Source organism: Mercenaria mercenaria, unplaced genomic scaffold (genome assembly GCF_021730395.1).
Source record: "Mercenaria mercenaria strain notata unplaced genomic scaffold, MADL_Memer_1 contig_2196, whole genome shotgun sequence".
Classification (NCBI taxonomy): Eukaryota; Metazoa; Mollusca; class Bivalvia; order Venerida; family Veneridae; genus Mercenaria; species Mercenaria mercenaria.
Genome location: NW_026460238.1, coordinates 9,788 through 32,633, shown reverse-complemented (window position 1 = coordinate 32,633; position 22,846 = coordinate 9,788). Strand labels below are relative to the sequence as shown.

At 33.9% G+C, this 22,846-nt stretch overlaps 1 protein-coding gene across 1 annotated transcript in view; it reads right to left on the bottom strand.

Annotated features, from left to right (window-relative positions):
* Positions 1–22,495, bottom strand: part of LOC128552243 (alpha-(1,6)-fucosyltransferase-like) — a 28,574-nt gene extending 6,079 nt beyond the window's left edge. The window contains exons 1-4 of the mRNA XM_053533273.1: positions 22,396–22,495; positions 17,640–17,886; positions 17,043–17,213; positions 15,292–15,439 (exon numbers count right to left, since the gene is read on the bottom strand). Coding sequence (XP_053389248.1) covers positions 15,292–15,439; positions 17,043–17,213; positions 17,640–17,886; positions 22,396–22,495 — 666 coding nt within the window. The remainder of the gene's footprint in view (positions 1–15,291; positions 15,440–17,042; positions 17,214–17,639; positions 17,887–22,395) is intronic.
* Positions 22,496–22,846: the final 351 nt, after the last annotated feature.

Here is a 22,846-nt window from a genome sequence, read left to right as displayed (position 1 = left end):
CATAAAATAAAGAAACTGGTAATAACACCCATTCAATAGATATCTAAGAATTGTAACAGGTTTCCCAGTATTTCTCTGATACAGTTGTTTGACAATTTTATATTTGCACATAGTAATGAAAGTCAAATGTCTTTACTGGTTAATCCAGATTCAACATTAAGCAATGCAAGTGCCAAAAGTTAGGGTACACAGACACTAAATAGAAAACTGACGCGGAAAAAATCATAGTAATCGCAAAATGGCGATTTCAAAGAGTCCTCCTTCTTTGCTCTGTCTTTGCTATTTTCCTTCCTATTTACATTTTTTTTGCTGAAAGCACATAACTTGTAAACTTGTAAACTTGCATAACAGATCTATCCTTGACATATAGGAAACATTTTCGCAATAATATGATAGCATGACCGATTTGTTATTGAAATGTAGGTCATACAATTTGGATTATCAGTTTTAATTGATATTGTTGTTGGTTTCTTTGACTGAAGTACATGACCCCCAATTTTCTTTTGATGTTTTATTTCAGCACTGACAATATTCTTTAAGAAAATGTAAAAATGTAAGCTACATACATTTAAAATTGGTCCTGCTCTGTGTTGTAGCTATTTGAAATTTGTCAATTTTATCTAGAATAAAGAAGGTCAGTTATTAAGTATGTTCATACCTTAATGTTTCTACCTAAACATGGCTTCTGGTCCTTCGGGATCACTGATTTCAACTCATTTAGATTTGAAGATTGAATACTGCTTAAGCTGGTGCTAGGGGGCGTGGGCAGTGTTGCATTTTCCATTACTGCTCATGAACAGACTCAATCAAACCGAGTCTGCAATTTTCACTGTTTGTATTGTTCTCGGTGCTTCCGAGGGATCTACTTTTCAGATTATATTTACTTCACAACAGCGGATGTTAAGTGCTGTGTGGCGGCCGTAAAAAGTCGCCCCGACCTCATGTCAGTGTTGTTATACTTTCTGGTCCTTCGGGATCATTTATTTAAACTCATTTAGTTTTGAAGATTTAATACTGCTTAAGCCGGTGCTAGGGGGCGTGGGCAGTGTTGCATTTTCCATTACTGCTCATGAACAGACTCAATCAAACCAAGTCTGCAATTTTCACTGTTTGCATTGTTCTCGGTGCTTCCGAGGGATCTACTTTTCAGATTATATTTACTTCACAACAGCGGGTGTTAAGTGCTGTGTGGCGGCCGTAAAAAGTCGCCCGACTTCATCTCAGTGTTGTTATATTTTCTGGTCCTTCAGGATCATTGATTTCAACTCATTTAGATTTGAAGATTTAATACTGCTTAAGTCGGTGCTAGGCGGCGTAGGTAGTGTTGCATTTTCCATTACTGCTCATGAACAGACTCAATCAAACCGAATCTGCAATTTTCACTGTTTGCATTGTTCTCGGTGCTTCCGAGGGATCTACTTTTCAGATTATATTCATATATAAATGTTACAAATGTGAACATGAGGTAATTTACATGTTTCCATGCTGTCTATTTCCTTTAGGAACTAGAATTATATCTGGCACCATTTACTGTCTTACAGCTTGATACCTTTGTTTATAACATGACCATGTATTGTTCCAAAATTTAAAGTCACATCATGTGCACTAACTGTTATGCGGCATGATACACATTTGTTTGCCACAGATGCATAAAAACAAAACCACAAAAGGATAATGTTATGAGCAACCAACACTGATACACACTGTTATTTCCTATAGTAAAACAGTTTGCTAGTTGTTAGCTGTAGCTTCATTTGGCCGTTCCAAACAGCTCTCGTACATGTTGACTAATTTCGTAGTAAGCAGTCTTTTTTTTGCATAAAAACAAGGACAGAATTCTAACAGGAAAATACATATCAAAGAACGTAGACATGAAGCTAATATTCTTTATAACGCATTATCTGGTTGTGATACTGTCTCAATACGTTTGCAAGGCAAGGGATAACTTTGCATATGGTTAGGCTGTGTTAAAAGATTTAAGAAGCGCACATGACAACTGGAAGGATAGGTGGTTCTGTCATGCATAGAAATATAAAAATGAAGCCAGAGAATATATTTTCTTAAGCAATTAGACATATTGAAAGCACCCCTTGAGAGTTGTTCATGTATGTAGCAAAAATATTTATCAAGCAGGTTGTAGACAGGACTTTATAGCAAATTACATTGACATTGCTAATCTTGTCAACTGGAAATGTTCAAGAAAACTGGTACCTGGCTTTAATTATGTAATACGTTTCATAATTAGCTGCTGTAAATTGGAGAAAACTCATCAATGTAACTACAAAAATACATACAAAGGCAAATATAAATGTATCAACCAATCCTGTGTACTCTAAGACATTTTGAAGACATGTGTGCTAGAGAGTGAAATACTGGCAAATCTATTACAGTTTAAGTTAAATATTGAAAGGGTTGTTACACCTTAAATTAAAGTTGTTTGTTTAGGGTATCTTGTTTGTTACTTTTCTTTCAACATTTGTAAGTTCACGAAAACATGCTTGAGACTTTACCCTAAACCAGTAATTATTCTAGGACTTATAATTGCGCTACTGAGATGTATTCCTAACACAGTATTGGACAAAGAGCACACATCAGCTATGATTATAACTAGTACGGCCTGTAATAGCCATTTTACTCGTGCTGAATGAGCTCCATCGGTTATATCGGAATGCAGAGTATACTCAACTCTGACCCACAAGTACAATGTTCTGAAGGATCATTTCTTTATCAGATACATGGTATCATTATATAGGCCGATTTGGAACCTAAGACAGAAAATACACTTTTTCGTTATTTGCCAAAAGGCTTAATTAATACGCATGATAACTGTAGCTCAGTATATTATATGGAGACATTGTTTATAAACTAATCGATTAATCTTTACCTTAAAAAATGTGCTTCTAACTCTGTTTGGTATGACTTTCTTGATTTCTGTATCATATCTTCATCTTAAACAATTTGTATATGTAACTATTTGCATTCTTAGTGTGTCTGCAGTAAATCAGTGCACTGCAGAAATGTTTGTAGTCATAAGCTCTGTGGAGGGGTTTAGTGAGTGTGACTGTCTTGTCAAATCAATAGGAAGGTCGTTGGTTCAAACCGTACAAAGGGTAATCTATCATACAATACCAGTGCTATTTTCAAGACAGCAGAATTTTGACTGATTCTAAAGCTTGAACTCTTAATCTAATTCAAAATAAAATAGTATCATTGAATATAATATAAATTAGCAATAATAAATACAACAATACAATTAGTTCACATTCCATTTTCTTTTGTTGTAAAGAAAGCGTTAGGATGATCGTATGCTTTAGCTTGAAGTCATTAATGTCTTGAAAAATCGATTTTAATCATGAATTCCAGTATGTACGTATATGTGAACTTGTTTTATAAAATACCCTTAATGAACCTCAAAATGTAAAGAATGTTTAAATAATATTTTTATATAATTTAATACCAAAATTTAAGTTTGTTTACCTAAGTGATATAATATTTACGCTTAAAAAGTAAAGCCATCCTGTAAATGAAATTTTTAAACAATTTTCCCCCTTTCAGGGCCTCATCTATGTCATTTGTCAGTGGCATATATATTAAATGTGTATAATATGTAACTAAATAAATATCATGTCAATAATAGTTACCTATTTAGGTTATAAATTAACATTTTGGACATTGCTTTCAAAAATATATGATTACAATAAATAAAATATAGGTCCCTTTTTGGGGTCTCATTTTAAGCTAATTAATGTTAACGAACAGCGTGTCTCCTCCTTTTTGGATTTAGCATACTTCAAAATAGTTATATACAAAGTCTGGTGCTTTCTTCACAAAAGGAAACATCTTTTTTTTCTATAACCTACTCAGTATGAACAATTTAAATATGAAGTTAACATGACTTCTGTTTTCAACGCTAAACTTGTTCTCGTGGTGTTCGACTAAATGGGAATATCAAGCCTAAACTACGCAAAAGAATGATTGTCGCTGATTGCAATATGATACTAAAACCCTCTGGTAGACATTCTATGTTTAACCTCCTTAATTGTTTCTTTGTTGAGGCAAATTAATCAGGAAGCTGATAATATTTAAAATTATGCGTTCACATCCGTTTTACGACGCTGCTTCTTTGTTTCAAAGCTATACAAAACATTTTCTTTGACCTCACATTTGCGGATATCTCTAAACTGTTTTTGTACCTTCAGCATGTGTAAATGTTGAGTCCTGCTCAACCCGGGGCTAGATGACGTGGACGGTAGCATGCATTTCCACTACCGTCCATGAACAGGCTCAATCAAACCGAGCCTGCAACATTTTCCTTTTTGTTGTGTTGAGCGACCTGTGGAGTTTCTGTTATCTTAGAAAATATCTTTCTGAAATAACCCAGTCTATTTATGACCATGTTGAAAATGGTGTCGGAAGAAAATACAGAACCGAACGCTCTATCTGAATGAAAAAGAATATATTCAAAATCATAAAAGGTCTAATTATATTTTATGAATCAAACTCTTCTTTATTACCTCTAATTCCAAGTTTTTACTTCGAAGTTTATAGAAAGCTGTATCAAAGGTACACACGAATATTGTTTTAACCACTGCAGACAAAGTTTCAAATTATAATATTCTTATATGACTCATTTACTACAGAGAAATATTACAAAAATAACTGAAATGTACGAAAACTTACCAGTTACCACTACTAGATGAGAATGACATTGTAACATGTCATGTAAATCAATGTATAAATTTTAATGTCGCACTCGACGACAATCAGATGAAGCTCTCTACTCTTTATTGTATCCCTAAACTACTCAAATCCACATAAAGCTCAATTTCAATCTTTTGCACTACAAAAATATTTCTCTACTTTTGACTTCTTGTCTTACTGCAATAAATGACCATATACACAAGTATTGCTCCCAGGTAAATGCAAACACGGATGTTAATCTATTTTGGTCCATCGAGAACTCTGGAGATGTTATCAAAAAGCTACTAAACAAACACTTAAATTGTTCGAGTATAAGTACTTATAATTTTTCTACATTTTATACTAATTTACCACATAATCTCATTAAAGCAAAACTAGTAGCTTTAAATTAGAAAGCACTTGCAAAAACATTACTTATCTGACATTCAATGAAAATAGAGCATTTTTTTTCTAACAGTAAATTTAAGATATACAACTAGTACGGGGGCCATTAAGGTCTACCATGCACCTCACAACAGCCCCCACCCCTCCCCACCCCACCCCTAGACTTTTTTTCATAGGTACCAAATTGTTCGGCAGGACCAACTCTTTCAAAATGAAAAAAAAATGTTTCCATGAAAAACTCTTCTGAACTATATATGATTTCACAGTTTCTATGGCAACCGTTCATTTTTGAAAAGAACAACCATATAGGCGACAAACAGTCATATCTTAGTCAGTTTAGGTAATAAAACAATAAAAATGGAGTTAAGACATTGGCCTTTAAATAACAGCATTTTTATGTTAATTAACTAATTTGCATATTCATGAATATTAATGAGAATGTTACAAAATGACAAAATGTATTAAAAAAATAATATTTTCTAAGTTTCAAATCAATTTAAATGTACCAAACAGGTTTGATCTGGTTCTTAAAGTCTCTCTTGTGTTTTGATATATTATTTTGTTACTCTTATGGCATTTTTTTACTCAATACTGGATGTGCTCAGCTAATTTGTATAAAATGAACCAGTGTCATAAACAACGAATAAAATTCTGAGACCACTAAAACTGCATAAAATGATATAATTAATTGTTATCGATGAAATAACAAATTTTATGTGGTCTATAATATTTGAAGACATCGCGTTAACATTTTATTGAAGGAAGAATAAAAATGTAACATACATTGCACATGTTACGTTACCATTCCAACAACCATTGTTGTATTGCTTCAATTATTTAGAAAATATTTCAGAAACATAATTATTATTACTTCTTTTGTACTTCAATAATACAATATGTTTCTTCATTCGTCTGACAGTGCGACTTTTCCGTATTACATTTTAAAATACGTTACCACTACCATTGCTTTTCAAAAAGATATTTAAGAAGAAATTGAAACCCAGATTACCACATACTGATTTATTTAAACTGTTAGTGATAAGTTTTAAGAAAGTTTTCTTTTGTTATTTCAGACATTGCCTAAAATATATACTGCAACATCCAGGTATCTGTAATTGTAGATGGAATTTCAATAAAACATACAATAATATCCATCTGTGCGTTTATAATATTATGATCATACAGGTGATATGTGCAGTCGTCCTGTGAGTAAAAATCAAGTTTTATAAAAAAGTTTTTAGAAATAGCAGCATTATAAGAACATATACAAAATCAACCCTAGCATGATAGAACGAATCAAAGGGTCTTGAATCAGATATCTGAATGAGGCCCTTGCTCTCCATGACGATTCTGAAGCCAATAGACTTACACCTGTATAATACGGAGAACTAAGCACTTGCCTGTAGAGAACTGAATAGTTCCGGTACAGAATCCAGGGACACCTGTTAGGTTAACTGCTCAACATTACATGACTTAATTTCTATTGCAAAGCGGTGTTAAACCAAACAACAAACGAAAGAAAATATGCAGGTATTGAAGTAAACACTTTAGATTAAAAACTTTCACCAGGTTGACAAAACTGTTTTACTGATACCAAATCAAGATAAAAGAAGTACATAAAACTTTATAGATATGAAATAAAGAAAACTATTGTGGTCATTTTGAAACATTTACAAGAATGACAGAATATACTTCTTTAATATTTGAAATTGTACAGACAAGGATCAAATTGTATTATGTGATGGAATATTCCTGGATATACCGGAACATTTAGAGTAACAGTACTAAGAGAAGCCATGCATCAATCATAACAAATGAAGTTTGATTATCAATTAAGTTACATACTAAAGGTTATGACAAAGGCATGACCCGTCTTTGTCAAAAGTTCGAACTGTAGCAAAAAAACTTAAGGGCACGATTCAAATTGCTCCAGAATCAAAGTGTAATCAAATGTCATTCATAAAAAAGAAGTGATCTCTGACAGCCTATGATCTTTTGTCAGTTGCTTTCTGTTTTATGAATAATATGTTATAAAGCAACATATTATTCATAACAGCTAACCAACAAGAGAACAAAAATGTTATATTAGGTAACATTAAAGTGAAAATATTGTAAGTCACATCTAAATCAAGACGTGCAGAATGTGATTTTTTCGTAACACTACTGCCTCAAATTGTGTGCAGTTCATATTTTCCCGACATTTAATCTAATTTTAGATTCAGATTTAAACTAACCTATACAATTTTACTATTACAGAACGCTGTTTAAGCTAGTGCTAGGGGTGTGAGGGCAATTTTACATTTCACTACATCTAACGAACAGACACAATCAAATCAATTCAGCTTTTATTTTGCTTGGTTGTGTTGTTATGCTTCCAAAAGATCATCTTAAAAAATGCTATCACAAAAAAGTCTTTAAGTGCCGTGTGATGTTTATAAAAAATCTCCTCGTACTCGGTTTCATTGCTGTTAGATTTTCTTCCCCTTTTGGATTATGTTTACTGAAACATAATTCCTCTTAAGCCAATGTTGGGTTGGTGGGGGGGGGGGCGGGATATGAGGGCGTTAGATGTGTTTCACACTTCGTTACCTTTCATAAACAGACTTGATCCAACTGAGTTTGCTATTTATTTACTTGGTTGCGTTCTATGCTTCTAGAGGATCTTCGTAAAGTCTACAGCAAAATATTATCAGCAGCTCTGAAGTGTCGTTCAGAAGGCACTCGGTATCTTCCTAGAAGTTTTGAATAGCATTATGTAATTCTTTTCTTAACAATTTTGTTTTTCAAACACGTAATATTGTTCACATTCTTGACAGGTTTTTGCAATTTCATAAGTTTAAATCTAAAGATTACTTAAAGTACCTGAATATTTCATTTTGGTTTTTAATTTTTATTCAGAGCTGCTTTTCAACAGTGAATAATTTATTAATAAGCCCATAAATATCTTAATACAATGCATGTTTTTCTCAAACTCAAAAAACAAAATGCTTTGTTTCTCATGTAAATAACTGCATAGATACACTTCACAATCACACAAAACACGATAAATATTCCATTATAAAAACATTTTTCATGAATGGCAGCCCCAAATTGTAACCCTATTATCAATTTATGGATGTAAGCAGGGATTTTATACATAATTAATTATACAGAATATATACATAAAAATACATAATAAATGTAAAATGTAATTATTGACAACAATATTGAAACCATCACATAAAGAATATCATAATTAAGAAACTGATTTTAGTATAATTAAACTGATAGATGCATTAATTCAAAATGAAAAAGGAACATTGAATGGAACAATGTTTCAGATGTTTACTTGTTTAACAAAAGTAAAGAAAGAATGTCAGAATTAATACTTTAAAGTTTTAATAAATCAATGATATCATGATATTGATAAAATAATTCAAATTTCTTCCTATCTATTTGTAAATACAGCAAAATACAGTGGTAACGTATTTTAAAGCGCAGTTATGGAAAAAATCTCATTGCTTGAGAAGTATGAAACTATAATATTTTGTAAGAGTATTTAATAATCTAATAACTAAATATTCTTCTACTATTTTCTGAGAAAATAACGATACAATAAAGCACGATTCCTGGAATGGTAACCTAACATGTGTAAAGTAAGTAACAAACAGATTCCCCCTTTAAATAAGTATTTACACTATATTTTCATATGATATAATTCAAATAACACAAGTTTATTGATTACAGTTATTTCATCATGTTATTCGGTTTTAGTTATTGTTTTTGGTTATTGAAATGGTAACGTAACATGTGTAAAGTATGTTACAAACTGATACCTCCTTTATAAAGGTGTTTAAACTACATTTCCAAACAACATAGGTCATATAATCATTATTTTATTGATATCAATTAATTATATCAATTTATTAAATTTTAGTGGCGCATTGTTTCCTGAGACTTTGGTTGTGGTAGTAGTTAATTTTATGCAAATTAGCTAAACATACCTATTTTGGAGTAAAACATAGACCATCAGTGTTAAAAAATACTATTTAAGAAAACACTTAGAGACTTTCAGAACAGATCAAATCTGTTTAGTACATTTAAATTGATTTAAAACTTAGAAACTATTATTTTCTTATACAATTTTGTCATTTTGTAACATTCTCATTAATATTCATGAATATGCAAATTAGTTAATTAACAAAAAAAAAAACTGCTATTTTAAGGTCAATGTCTTAGCTCAATTTTGATACAATTTTATTTGTTTTATCACCAAAACTGACCAAGATATGACTGATTATCATCTATATGGTTGTTCTTCCAAAAAAATGAACGGTTGCCATGGAAACAATGAAATCATATATAGTTCAAAAGAGTTTTTAAATGGGAAAATTTCTTATTTTGAAAGAGTTGCTCCTTCCAAACAATTTGGTACCTAAGAAAAAAAGTATAGGGGTGGGATGCATGGTAGACCTTATTGGCCCCCACCTAAACCTGGAGTTGTGATCAGGTTTGTGAAGCTTTAAGGTTTCTATTAGTTACTATACTGAACAGTTAAGAAACTATCCAGATGAATGAATGGGAAATCTTTTAATAAAAAGCCCTTAGATTTTTAAATTTGACTTGTTTCTTCATACCACATTGCACTTGAAGAACTTCACTTGTTAAATTAAAAAAAATCAATCAACTGTGAAACCACAATAGAGACTTTGAGATTTCAACTTTTGCATTCCCCTTTAACGTCTCTCATATATATTTAGAGTAAAACGTCACCGATATGCGTGTATTTTATTTATATCAGACGTTGCTACTAAATTTTTCCATGTAATATCAAGTAAACATAAGACTTCTCTTTATTACTATGTGAAATAAAAAGCTTTGTTTCAGGATTTCTGCTTATTAAGTTATTCGATTATAGATATGTATAATTAGACTAATTAGATTACACTATCAATAAGTATAAGAATAATGAAGTTTAGTATGGCTAATAATTTTAACTAAATACATTGAATTGAACCTGGGAGTATGAAGTTATCAACTGATTTTGAGAAACATTGAGATTTTGTTCAAACGTTAACTTCTACGGCATATTTGTGTTGAAAAAGTGGGTGGGGTAAATAAATATTCGAAGCAACACTACAAAAAAGAGTCACGGAAAAAGCTATTGTACAAAAAGAGATTAAATTTTCTGCATTCAAAATTTCAGTGTAGTTTAGAATATACAGGAATATAGGTCTTCTACCTGGTAGTTTTGTCAGTCTCTTTCAGGTACCTGTAGTGCAGGTAGTTTTAATATTCTATCTAGTTTGTCAGTAGCTGCTGTCAGTTGTGTATATAACACATAAATTATCAATTCATAGGCAGAACTATGAATCTGCACCAAGCCTCAACTACTTTTGTTTTACGAAGGAACAAATACGTATACATGTTATTGCAATTAAATGTTGTACTTTGTTCCAAGAAGGAACCCATCATGTAGGTTCCAGGAAGGAACAAACACATTATCTAAACTTGTTCCAAGGAAGGAACATACAGGAATCTAGGTATTGTTAGTTCCATGAAGGAAAATATAGCAGTTGCAATCAGTAAAATAGAGAAAAGAGAAAACTTCACAGGTCGCTCAACACGACAAAAATGAAAATGTTGCAGGCTCGGTTTGATTGAGCCTGTTCATGGACGGTAGTGGAAATGCATGCTACCGTCCACGCCCTCTAGCCCCGGGTTGAGTAGAACTCAACATTTACACATGCTAAAAGTACTAAAACCAATTTAGAGACATCCGCAGATGTAATCAAACGGCGGTGAACATGGAACCTTCAATGATACACGTGCTGAGGCGTGTAATTCCATGAAGAGCGGCGTTTGGTCCCCAGATAAAGTAAAGGTTTTACCCCAAACGAGAAAACAATGGGCAGAAATAAACAAACTGGAATTTAGGAAGGGGATCTGAGGTTATGGAGCCTGCGTATCACAGGAACTGTCAAAAGACAAAATTAAAAAGCAGGCCACTTTATATTCCAGGAAGGAACAGACACTGTAGGTTTCAGGAGAGAACAAACAGATTGTTCCAAACAAGTACAAAAGTTACATCACACATACAGCTCTCCTTGTTAGTTCCAAATAGGAACATATTCATATTTCAACGGAACAGTTTTTATCTGTTCCTACCGGGAACTAACAGCACTATGTACTAGATATAAGTATTTGTTTCTGCTGTGAACGATCAACTCAAAAATAAAGGTCACTTGTGTTAATCAGTTGTTCCCCCTAGGAATTTAAAATCTGATACAGGAACACATACTTTTATCCTGTATATAGTAAATACTGTTAGTACCCGGTACGAACAGATAAAAACTGTTCCGTTGAAATATGATTACGTTTATATTTGGAACTAACAAGACTAGTTATATGTGCGATGTAACTTTTATGCGTGTTTTGAATAATCTGTATGTTCTGTCTGAAAAGAGGCATTATTTTGATAAGTTTGAGTGACACTTGGAAGACAGAAATAGAGAAACAATACTGGTACTAACAATATAAAGTGATTATTGACAGATAGAAATTGAGGAGTTTACTGAAACGTTAGAGTGGCACTGGACATTAGGAATAATACTGACAAATAAGAGTCAGACTGAACATATAGAAATAAAGAAATTAGACTGCAAACTTAATCCATAGAGGCATTAGACTGAGAGATAAGAGAGAAACTGGTCATAAAGAAATAAGAGATATAAACCGACAAATTAGACAGCTATTGCATAAATAGAAATAGAGGAATGATACTGACAATATATGGACACCGGGCATGTAGAATTAGAGGAATTATAGGAACTGTACTGTCAAATTATGCTTAACATATAGAAAAAGAGGAATTATACAGACAAGTTAAGGTGACACTGGACATGTAGGAATAGAGAAATTAGACTAAGCCTTAAAATGATCATTGACATATAAAAATGACAAGTTAAAGTGACGCTGAACAGATAGAAATTAAAGAATAATAATGAATTTATAGGGTCACAATGGACATAGATAAAGACATTATACGGGCAAAAACGACTGACACTAGACAGGTAGACAAAAATGAATTACAGTAATAAATAAGATAGACACGGAAAAGATATAACAGTGAAATTATAAAGACGACATAGAGTGACACTGGATATGTAGAAATAGAATAACATTGACAGGTAAGAGAAATTAGACAATATAGAGTGACACTGGCAGGTGGAAAGAGAAACATTATACTATCAAATAAGAGTTATGTCTCTAAGTTATTTTTTGTACTTTTAGCATGTTTAAATGTTGAGTTCTGCTCAACCCGGGGCTAGAGGATGTGGACGGTAGCATGCATTTCCACTACCGCCCTTGAACAGGCTCAATCAAACCGAGCCTGTAACATTTTTGTTTTGTCGTGTTGAGCGACCTGTGAAAATTTCACTTTTTTCTTCTTTATTATCACAGCAGCGTTGTTTGTGCCATGTGGCGGCCGTAAAAAGTCTCCCCGTACATTCAATCAGGGCTGTTATATTTCGATCTAGATCGTTCAGAACGACTTTGATATCGTGTTATTAGTACTCTTTAGTTTCTCAACATGACCATTTAGGCCTGTGTGGTTCCAATACTCCCACTTTCATAGTCTTGGGTATTGTATAATCACTCCTTGGATATGGTGCCTGCTTTTTAATTTTGTTTTCTGACAGTACCTGTGATACGCAGGCTCCATAACTTCAAATCCCCTTCCTAAATTCCAGTTTGTTAAGTTCTGCCCATTGTTTTCTCGTTTGGGGAAAACCCTTTACTTTATCTTGGGACCAAACGCTGCTCTTCATGGAATTACACGCCTCAATACGTGTATCATTGAAGGTTCCATGTTCACCGCCGTTTGAATACATCTGCGGATGTTTCTAAATTACTTTTTGTACTTTTAGCATGTTTAAATGTTGAGTTCTGCTCAACCCGGGGCTAGAGGGCGTGGACGGTAGCATGCATTTCCACTACCGTCCACCATGAACAAGCTCAATCAAACCGAGCCTGCAGCATTTTTGTTGTCGTGTTGAGCGACCTGTGAAGTTTCCACTGTTCTCGTCTTTACACTTTATAGATAGAATAGCTGAATTAGATTGATACGTTTAGAGTGACACTGAACGTAAAGAAATAATGAAATTAGACTTACTATATAGAGTGACACTAGCAGGAGGAAATAGAGGAATTACACCGAGAAGTCAGAATGACACTAGAATATAGAAATACAGAATTTAGACTGCCAAACTAGAATACTTCTGGACAGGAAGAAATACAGGATTTATTATCATAAATAGACTGACATTAAGGTATTGGACCCGTAATAGAGTAATTCCTTTTTGAAGAGTATTCAATTCCTACCATAAACTTACTTCGACGGCAATTTTCAGGGGGCGTAGGTTCAAACCCCACTGGGACCAATTTTTTTCTCTCCATGTTTTCCTTTTTTTTATTAAGATTTTACTTCGTTCAAGACTAATTATGGATGTATTGTATAAAAGTGGAAAATTTTCATTTTGAGCAAAATTCAAAACAGACCCACAGGATTCGACCTTAATTTTTCAATGTTGGAGTTAGAATTCTGACTCATTAAATCTGTCTTCTTGAAGCACCCTAGAAAAAATATTTTTACAGTTTTATTTTGTGTTTTATAATTGTTTAACAATAGTTTGATGTTTCTTTTATCAAAACTAATTCTGTAATGAATTATCTGCAGACGTTATAGATAGTGGCCATCACACTGAATTTTGTCTCTTCTTGGGCGTGAGGAAATACCATACATTATACAAAATTTACAAAAAACGGCACGGTAAAAGTTGTTTAAAATTTGCAATACAGTGTGAAACATAGTCAACTTTAAGAATACACCATGCAAATGCTATTTTTAAAACATTACTATTAGGGGTCCAATACCTTAAACAGATGAAATAGAGGAATTAGACTGACAAATAAGAGCGCCGATGGACAGATAGAAATAGAAGAAAGATACTGACCAGTTAAAATGACACTTGAAAGACAGAGATAGAGGCATTAGACGGACAAATAAGAATGCCACTGAACATATAAAACAGATAAATTATACTGATTACATAGACTGACACTGACAACATGGAAATAAAGAAACTATATCGACAAGTTAAAGTGACACTTGCCATACTGAAATAGAAAATTTAGACTGACAAGCTAGAGAGGTACTAGACAAACTATAATAGAGAAGTGTGATTGACAAACTCGAGTAACATCTGATACAGAGAAATACAGTAATTAGATTTACAAATACATGTATGAGTGGCATTAATGTTTTAGAAATGAGAAATTATACACACATTTAGAGTGACACGGAAGATATAAAAATAGACGAATTATACCTACATAACAGAGTTTCACGGGACATAATGGAATAGGGTAGTTACACAGATAAACCAGATATGGACATTATAGAAATATAGAAAAATAAAATGACATGAAGATATACAATGAACATAATGAAATAGAGGAATTAAACTTACAAGATAGAGAGGCATACGAGTATCACTGGACATATTTTGATGTAGAAGAATGATACTGACACTAAACAGAGGTAGAGAAATTAGACTGGCAAATAACAACGAATAACACTTATCATACAGAATTGAGGAACTACGCTTACAAGTAAGAGTAACAGTTAACATGCAGAGATAAAGGAATTAGACTGACAAAAAATAGAGTGACACATGACATGAAAAAAAACGCATTAAACTGACAAGTAAGTGTGACACTGTACTTATTGAGATATAGGAATTAAGTAAAACAAATGAAAACATATAAAATTGACAAATTAGTCTGACAAAAGAAATAAGAATAAACTGGACATGGAAATGAGGCATTAGTCTGACGGTTAAGAGTGTTAGTGGACATACAGAATTAAAGAAAAATACTTTCAAATTAGAGATAGAGGAATAAGATTGACAAGTTAAAGTAGCACGGGATATATAGAAAAATGAAACATTACTGTCAAATTAGATTGATACCGGACATATAGAAATAGTAGAATTAGACCAATTAATAAGAATGTCATTGGTTATATAGAATAGAGGAATTAAACTGACAAGTTTGAGTGGCACTGGACATACAGAAATAGGAACAAAGATAGAATTCTGAAATTTTACACTGGCAGATAGAACATGGGACTTAGAGTGACAATTTAAATTTAGAGTGACTTACATTGGACGACATTGTACAGATCACAAAGTCGCATAAAGACAACATATGAACATCAAACAAAATCCCTTTTAGAGATGCTTCCGTGTATCTTGTACGTTTTGCAATTGTGGACGCTTCTACGTCATATAGAAATGTGTAATTTGCGTATCTGAAATTCAAGTGAAATAATCTTTACTAAATTATGTGGAGTTGAGAGTATTTAGATTGCTTTGAGAAATATTCAAGCAATAAACAAGAACTGTCCCTATTGGTGGGTGACAAATGCCCACGAAGTATGCTCAAGAATGCTACAGTTGTCTTCGCTTCTACACCATATAGAAATGTGTAATTTGCGTACCGGAAATTGAAAGGACAAAATCTTTCCTAAATTATGTGGGGCTGACAGCATTTAAATCTTTTTGGGAAAAGAAAAAATAACAAAAAACAAGAAATGTCACTATTAGTGGGTGACAAATGCCCCCGAAGTATGCTCAAGAATGCTACAGTTGTCTTCGCAAAAAATCACATATCATTTCGTGACCTTGACCTTGACCCGAGAGACCTGTGTCATAATTGTGACAGATCTTTCCAATATTGTTAACATTTGTATCAAATCTATTTATAAATGGCAGAGTTATGGACCAGACAAGAAACACCTTAAACCTCTAAGTTCTTAACCTTAGAGCTAAGGGTCCGGATCTTGCGCATGACATGTTGTACTATTATTATATACATTTATGTCAAGTATTTTCAAAATCCCTTCATTAATACCAATGCAATGGACCAGACACAAAATAGCATTTGACTTCTAAGTTTAACCTTGACCTTAGACCTAGGGTTCTGAATCTTGCACCCGACACGTCGTCTTGTCATGGTAAATGTTTATCCCAGCTTCTTTAAAAATCTTTTTATTATCCCTATAAGAACGCTACAAATTCCGTACGTGCAGGAATTTAGTCGAATTGTGGCAAACACGTACGGTGTCTGTACGAACATCGTTGACTCGTACGAGCGTAGTGCGATTTTGTTTTGTATTCGCAGATGTTTCACCGAGCTCCGAGTTCTCGCCGAGCTCGTAGATATTTTCCAAGTCTGTAGCAGCCCATAAGAGCCCAGTACAGGAACCGCACGGGTCCAGAAGAGCTCGTAAGGGCATCACATGATGCCAGTGCGGATTTAAAAAGCTGTCAGGCCTTCAGATGCGCGCACGACTATCGCAGGTGACTCACATGGTCAGCCTACAATGTCCGTACGGTCGCAGAACGTTACGATCCGCCGTACGGGCTCCGAACGACTTCATTGGTGAACATCGTAGGAGGTTTATCCGAGTTCCTTTGAAGCTACGTGCGACTTGTCTGTATGGATATCATACGATTGAAAAAGGAATTTTTTTCACACGTCGCCGAATAAATTTATTCTTGTCGCATGAATACCGTGCTGACACAATACGAATGCCATTCGACCGCCGCACGAAAACCCGAGCACCGTACAAGGTACGGCTTTTACCTTTCGAGCTCCGCGCGACATGTTTGCGATGTCCGTACGGATATCCTAAGGTTGCATCCTCTATAGATCGTATGGGGCCCTTAGGTACTGTGACTAGACGCTACATTCACACAGATAAGGATTCTAAAATCGAAAAGGACTCGTACGATATTTCAAATCCGTACTGGCGTTGTTCGGTTTTGTGACCGGGGAATAAATAAACAACACGAGGAATGCGAGACATGTAATTTTATCATATAATAAAGGCAACACTTTTAATAACATACTTATTTTCGGCTTCTTTCAGAACGTCTGGATCATCTGTAGCGAGATATATATATCGTGACTGGAAAAGATTCTTCAAGTGCATGTTGAACCATTTATCGACATGTTCCATATAGTCCTTCAGACGAAGATAATCAGCTTCAGTAACTTTGTCTGTTCTTCTAACATGTATTCTAAAAATAAGGATCTTAGCGTTTCTAAATTTGTTTTACGATATTGAGAACGTTCATCAAGTAACATTTAAGCCAGTCAAAAATATCGGTACACTTTTTTTTCACAGACAATAAAAAATTCTCGAAAAAATGAATTGCAATAGAGAATAAGGGTTCTGCTACGATTAACCATCGCTATCTTATAAAAAAAGTGTTAGCTAAAAGTAGGAACAAACACAATATCAGCCTCATTCTGCACTAATAAAGAGAAGTATGAAGTAGTTGCTTAGAAAATACATTTAAAAGATTTATAAAGTTGCGATTTGAATTATTTACAAGACACATAATATATTACTTTAATTAGAAAAAGTGCAAAGTGTTAAACAGGTTTTCGAAATTGTAATTCTAAAAAAACTTCTAATTTGTGAATGTTTTTATAGTTCATACCCAACAACTGGTCGCTGGAATACTAATTTTTCTTGACGTTGTTGGAAGTATTTTTGCAATTTTTGATTTGGTCTTGTAAGATATGTAACGAACTGTCCGACCCACCACACTGACGGGTTTCTGTGTACACGGATTAAATTTATTGCAAGGTCCTCTGGTATTGCCAACGGGAGGTACGTAGGCCGATATGACAAGTGCTGCATCAATGGTAATTCAATAACTTTGATGTGTGCTATATTGTTTAAATCTGTAAGAAAGAGTATTGTTACTTTTCGAGTGATAAAAGGGAATAAGGTCCAAGCAGATTGCATTCTTCCGCTTTCTCCAAGGCTTGATATACAAACACATGCCATGGAAGTTTTTAGCCGGTGGCGAATTGTCCAAAAATACGAGTTTGTAAATTCAGTTTTTTTACATTTTACGACGTTGTGCTTTTCTTTGAAAGTTTAAACACCCGGTATTTCAAAACCCCTCGGTAGCATTTTTATCAGCATTGTTTTGGCGGCCATCTTGAAATCAAAGTTGCCGGATCGAATTATGCTTGTTTCCATTTTCGTACCAACTAAATTTGTCTAAAATGAAGTGTATGTATTTTGTAGATTAGATAAATGCTGAAGTCTACAAGCACGTTTAAATGCAATATTTATTTCTATATTGAGTCTTTAAAATTATTTGTGCTTAAAGAAAGGAGACATATATCTCTTGCAATTTTATGAATTTAGTTTAATATTCGATATCTTCAAAATACTAATATGACACGAACCGTAAACATTATGTCTAAACCAATCATACTTTATGTCTTTTAAGATAACGTTTAAAAATTAAAGCTTATCAATTAAGAAAAGAAAAGAGAGTTAAGAGACCAAAATATGAATTTATCCTTTGGCATCATATTTCACTGATATTATTCCCTTGTCAGCAAAACGATTGCATTTTTTTCATTGAATAAATCTATGTATTCTTTGTGTGCTATTATCATTTCTTTCGGGTGAGGGTTTAGGGTGGACGATTTAGTAAAATGTGAGATTATTACAAATGTGAGGGAAATATACAGCTATTTTAGAAAGAGCATTCACACTGTACATTATTATCCATTTTGGAGCATAATAAATCAGTTGCAGTTGTGTTCAATACGATACGTCATTCTAAAGCTTTAACTTGAAAAAAAATAAATATGAAATTTCGGGATGTAGTTTTAAGATACATTGTTGTTATCATTAGAAAATTGATTCTTTATGTTGCTGTACTTTTAATTAATGGCAGTAAGCTCAGAGCAATGCATGACTGAGTGGTTAAAGAGCCGTCCTGTTCATACAAACCTGGGCTTCACCGGCTTTCGAATGATTTTCCCATCACCACTGTTTGGTTGAAACCTTTGGAGTGTCGTGCAAATCCTTTCATTTGAGGTGACAATGCAACCAAATGTTATGTTTTGCTGTGTCATAAGCCCTAACAAAACGTCTTTGTCCAGGTAATGAAGATGTAACTGTAATGGTCGTGCCTGTTAAAACATCCATTGAAACCGGCACAAGAGCAATTTAATGTATGCTTAATAACATGTTACAGAGAGATCTCATGTGTCAGTAAAGTAGTACTTTTACAAATTCTCATACTACTGTCACATTGTAAGAAAAATGTGCAGTCAGTCTCAGACAAGAATACGTTCCCATCGCTTACAAGGCGAGTGTTTTACTGACTGAGCTAACTTGTTGCCTGACACATATTTATACCATGACATACACCTACACCATGGAACTTCGTCCTTTAATTCCGGAGGTACATACTATTGCAAGTGTTGTAAGTCTGACCAAGCAAGCATGCCACGGCCTCATCTTGTATGCCAAATGTCACAGGGTCAGAGAATTGTGCAATCAGTCCGGGACTCGAACCCGAGACTCCTCTCTTACATGGCGAGTACTGTACCACGGAGCTAACCGGCTGCCTAACATATCCCACTAACGTGATCAAGTTCGTACCGTGATTTTCATCCTCCATACATGGAAATTTGTTCTCGAATTCCAGAGGTGCATGATATTGCCTGTTTCGGAGGAATGAATTGGTCATTTGTTTGTTTGTTTGTTTATTTTGATATTGACAACATGGCTACAGTGACAACATTCATGATATGATATTAAATTTATCAGCAAGGACAAAAATAATAAAATTCATGAAATATGCATTAATTAAAGACTAGAATCAAAATTTGGCACAATAGGACAAAATTCTGCATGTGTAATCTAATAATTTTAAAAATGATCCTTAACAGCACTTTTGAAAACAGCAAGGCTGGACAGATTCCCTATTTGAGATGGAAGCATATTCCATAATTTACAACCTATAAAGGAAAAAGACTTCAAACCAAAGCCTTTAACCCTTGGTAGCATAAAAGACCCACTATCACTAGACCTTGTTCTATATAAATGCACAGAACCTTGGGTCACAAAGTATTGACTCATATAGTCATGAGATTGACCATTCTTAATTTTGAAAATATGACACAATGTTATTTGTTCCACCCTTTTACAGACAGGTAAAAAATTCAATAAAATAAAATGTTCTTGGGCAATAAATTATGAGACCTATTTTCTAGATTGAGTATAAACACGATTAATTCATTTTGGGTAACCTGTACCTTGTTTTTCCAAAACTGAGATAAGTCGTGAAACCAGAAAGAACGGGCATAGTCAAAATGACACTGAATCAAAGCTAAAATCGAAAGTATTTTAGTATGATCAGCAAGAAATTTCTGTTTCCTATACAGAAATTTTAACCTGGCATTTGTCTTTTTGATAATAGAGATAGCCATGTATTCACCAGTAAGACTCTGATCTTAAGTTGCACCTAGATATTTGACAGATGAAGTGGACTTTATAGTTTGACCATTGAAACTAATATGAAGGTTATTATCTGACCTTAACATGGGTTTTGATCCGAACAAAATTGACTCTAGATTCTTAGATACAGGAAAAGCTTGTTATCAATTAACCACTTACTAACTGATTCAAGATCTTCTGTTAACTCTTTTTCAATGGCTGACCTATTTTTACCAGATACCAAGATAGCGGAGTATTAGCATAAAGTAAAGCTAAAATCGAAAGTCTTTTAGTATGATCAGCAAGAAATTTCTGTTTCCTATACAGAAATTTTAACCTGGCATTTCCCTTTTTGATAATAGAGATAGCCATGTATTCACCAGTAAGACTGTGATCTTAAGTTGCACCTAGATACTTGACAGATGAATTGGACTTGATAGTTTGACCATTGCAACTAATATGAAGGTTATTATCTGACCTTAACATGGGGTTTGATCCGAACAAAACTGACTATAGATTCCTAGATGCAGGAAAAGCTTGTTATCAATTAACCACTTACTAACTGATGCAAGATCTTCTTTTAGCTCTTTTTCAATGGCTGACCTATTTTTACCAGTTACCAAGATAGCGGAGTCATCAGCATAAAGTAGTAATTTATTTTTGACTACTGCACACATATCATTTACGTAAACTAAAAATAAAAGAGGACATAGAATTGACCCTTGTGGAACACCACATGTTATTTTGCTGGCTTAGAACATGTACCAGAAACATCAACAAACTGTTGTCTCTCAGATAAATATGACCTGAACCAACAAATAATATCTTCCGCAAGACTAAGTCCTTCAAATTTCATCAGAAGGATAAAGTGATCAACAGTATCAAACGCTTTCTGAAGATAAAGTGAAACCATACCAATGAGGTGACCTTTATTCATTTCAAACTTTATATAACAAGAAAGATGTATAAGACAAGTTTCAGTTGAAGATCTTTTCCTGTAACCAGACTGGAATCTATACAGTAGCTTTTTATCATTTAAGTATGATTCCACTTTGGTCATACACAACCCGTTCAAAGATTTTGGAAATAATACTAAGTATGGACATTGGGTGGTAATTACCGACATCAGTTTTATCATTTTTCTTAAAAAGGGGGACAACCCTGGCTGATTTTAAATCCTCAGGAACAACTCCTTGAATCAAAGACAAATTGATTACATGAGTGAGAGGACAAGCTATAATTGAAGCACCGTCTCTTACAAATCTAGAGGGAATATCATCCAGCCCAGTAGACTTACTTACACAGATCTTGTTCACGTACTTTTAAAAATTATTTTCAGATAAAATAGAAAAAAAAAGAAATTATTCAAGACAACACCTTGTTCAGAGTAAAATCTAAAAACGAAATTCTTTCCATATTTATAAAGAGACTGAGGTAGTTTATCAACTAGCTTTGATGCAACTGTTGTGTAAAAACATTAAATTTTTCTGCCACTTTCTGCTTATTAAAACAAATCTCATTGCTATCATCCATTTTTAGACCTATATTTGAACAAGATAAAGATTTCGACTTTTTAGAAGGTAGACCAAGGTCTTTAAGTGCAGTCCACCGTGACTTAGAGTCAGACTTGTTTTCTTCAACTTTATCTTTAAAAAAGTTTAACTTAGCCTTATGTATTAGGTACTGAGCTTTATTTCTAAAATGCTTGAAATGTACAAGACTTTCATCAGACTTTTCTTTTCTATACACATGAAATAGCTTATCACGTTCATTTATACACTACAGAATCTCAGGTGTTATCCAAGGTTCAGTACCTTGTGTTCCGTGCATCAGAAACATTATCACATAACATAACAGAACTTCGGTCGACATTTAACAAAGTTTTTTGAAAGTCATCCTTATTGTAATTTTTCATGGAACGGATGTCGACATTATTGTCTTACTCTTACTCTGTACTCGTCCCTTGACGAAGTCTTCATCGTAGGGGGGAGTCTGTCGCAGAAGAAGCTGACATTCTTCTCCAGGCTGGTCTGTCTGCTGCATGTGTAAGGAGGTCAGTCATCTTCAGTGATGTCCACTCCTTGATGTTGTCTGACCAGCTTTTCCGTTGCCTTCCGCGTCAGCGCCCCCTTCCACCGTTCCTTGGAGGATTGTTTTGCTGAGGCCATCGTGTCTTGTGATGTGGCCAAACCACTGGAGCTTCCTCCTCTTAACGGTGCTGAGCAGGGATTCTTGAGGACCAACAAGGTTCTTGACTTGATCTCTTACGAACTCATTTGTATTCCGTTCCGAGTAAGAGATGCGCAGCAGCTTCCTCATGCACTTTGTCTCGAATGCCTTGATTCTCCTTTCTGTTTCTGCCATTAGCGTTCAAGTCTCACAACCATATAAGAG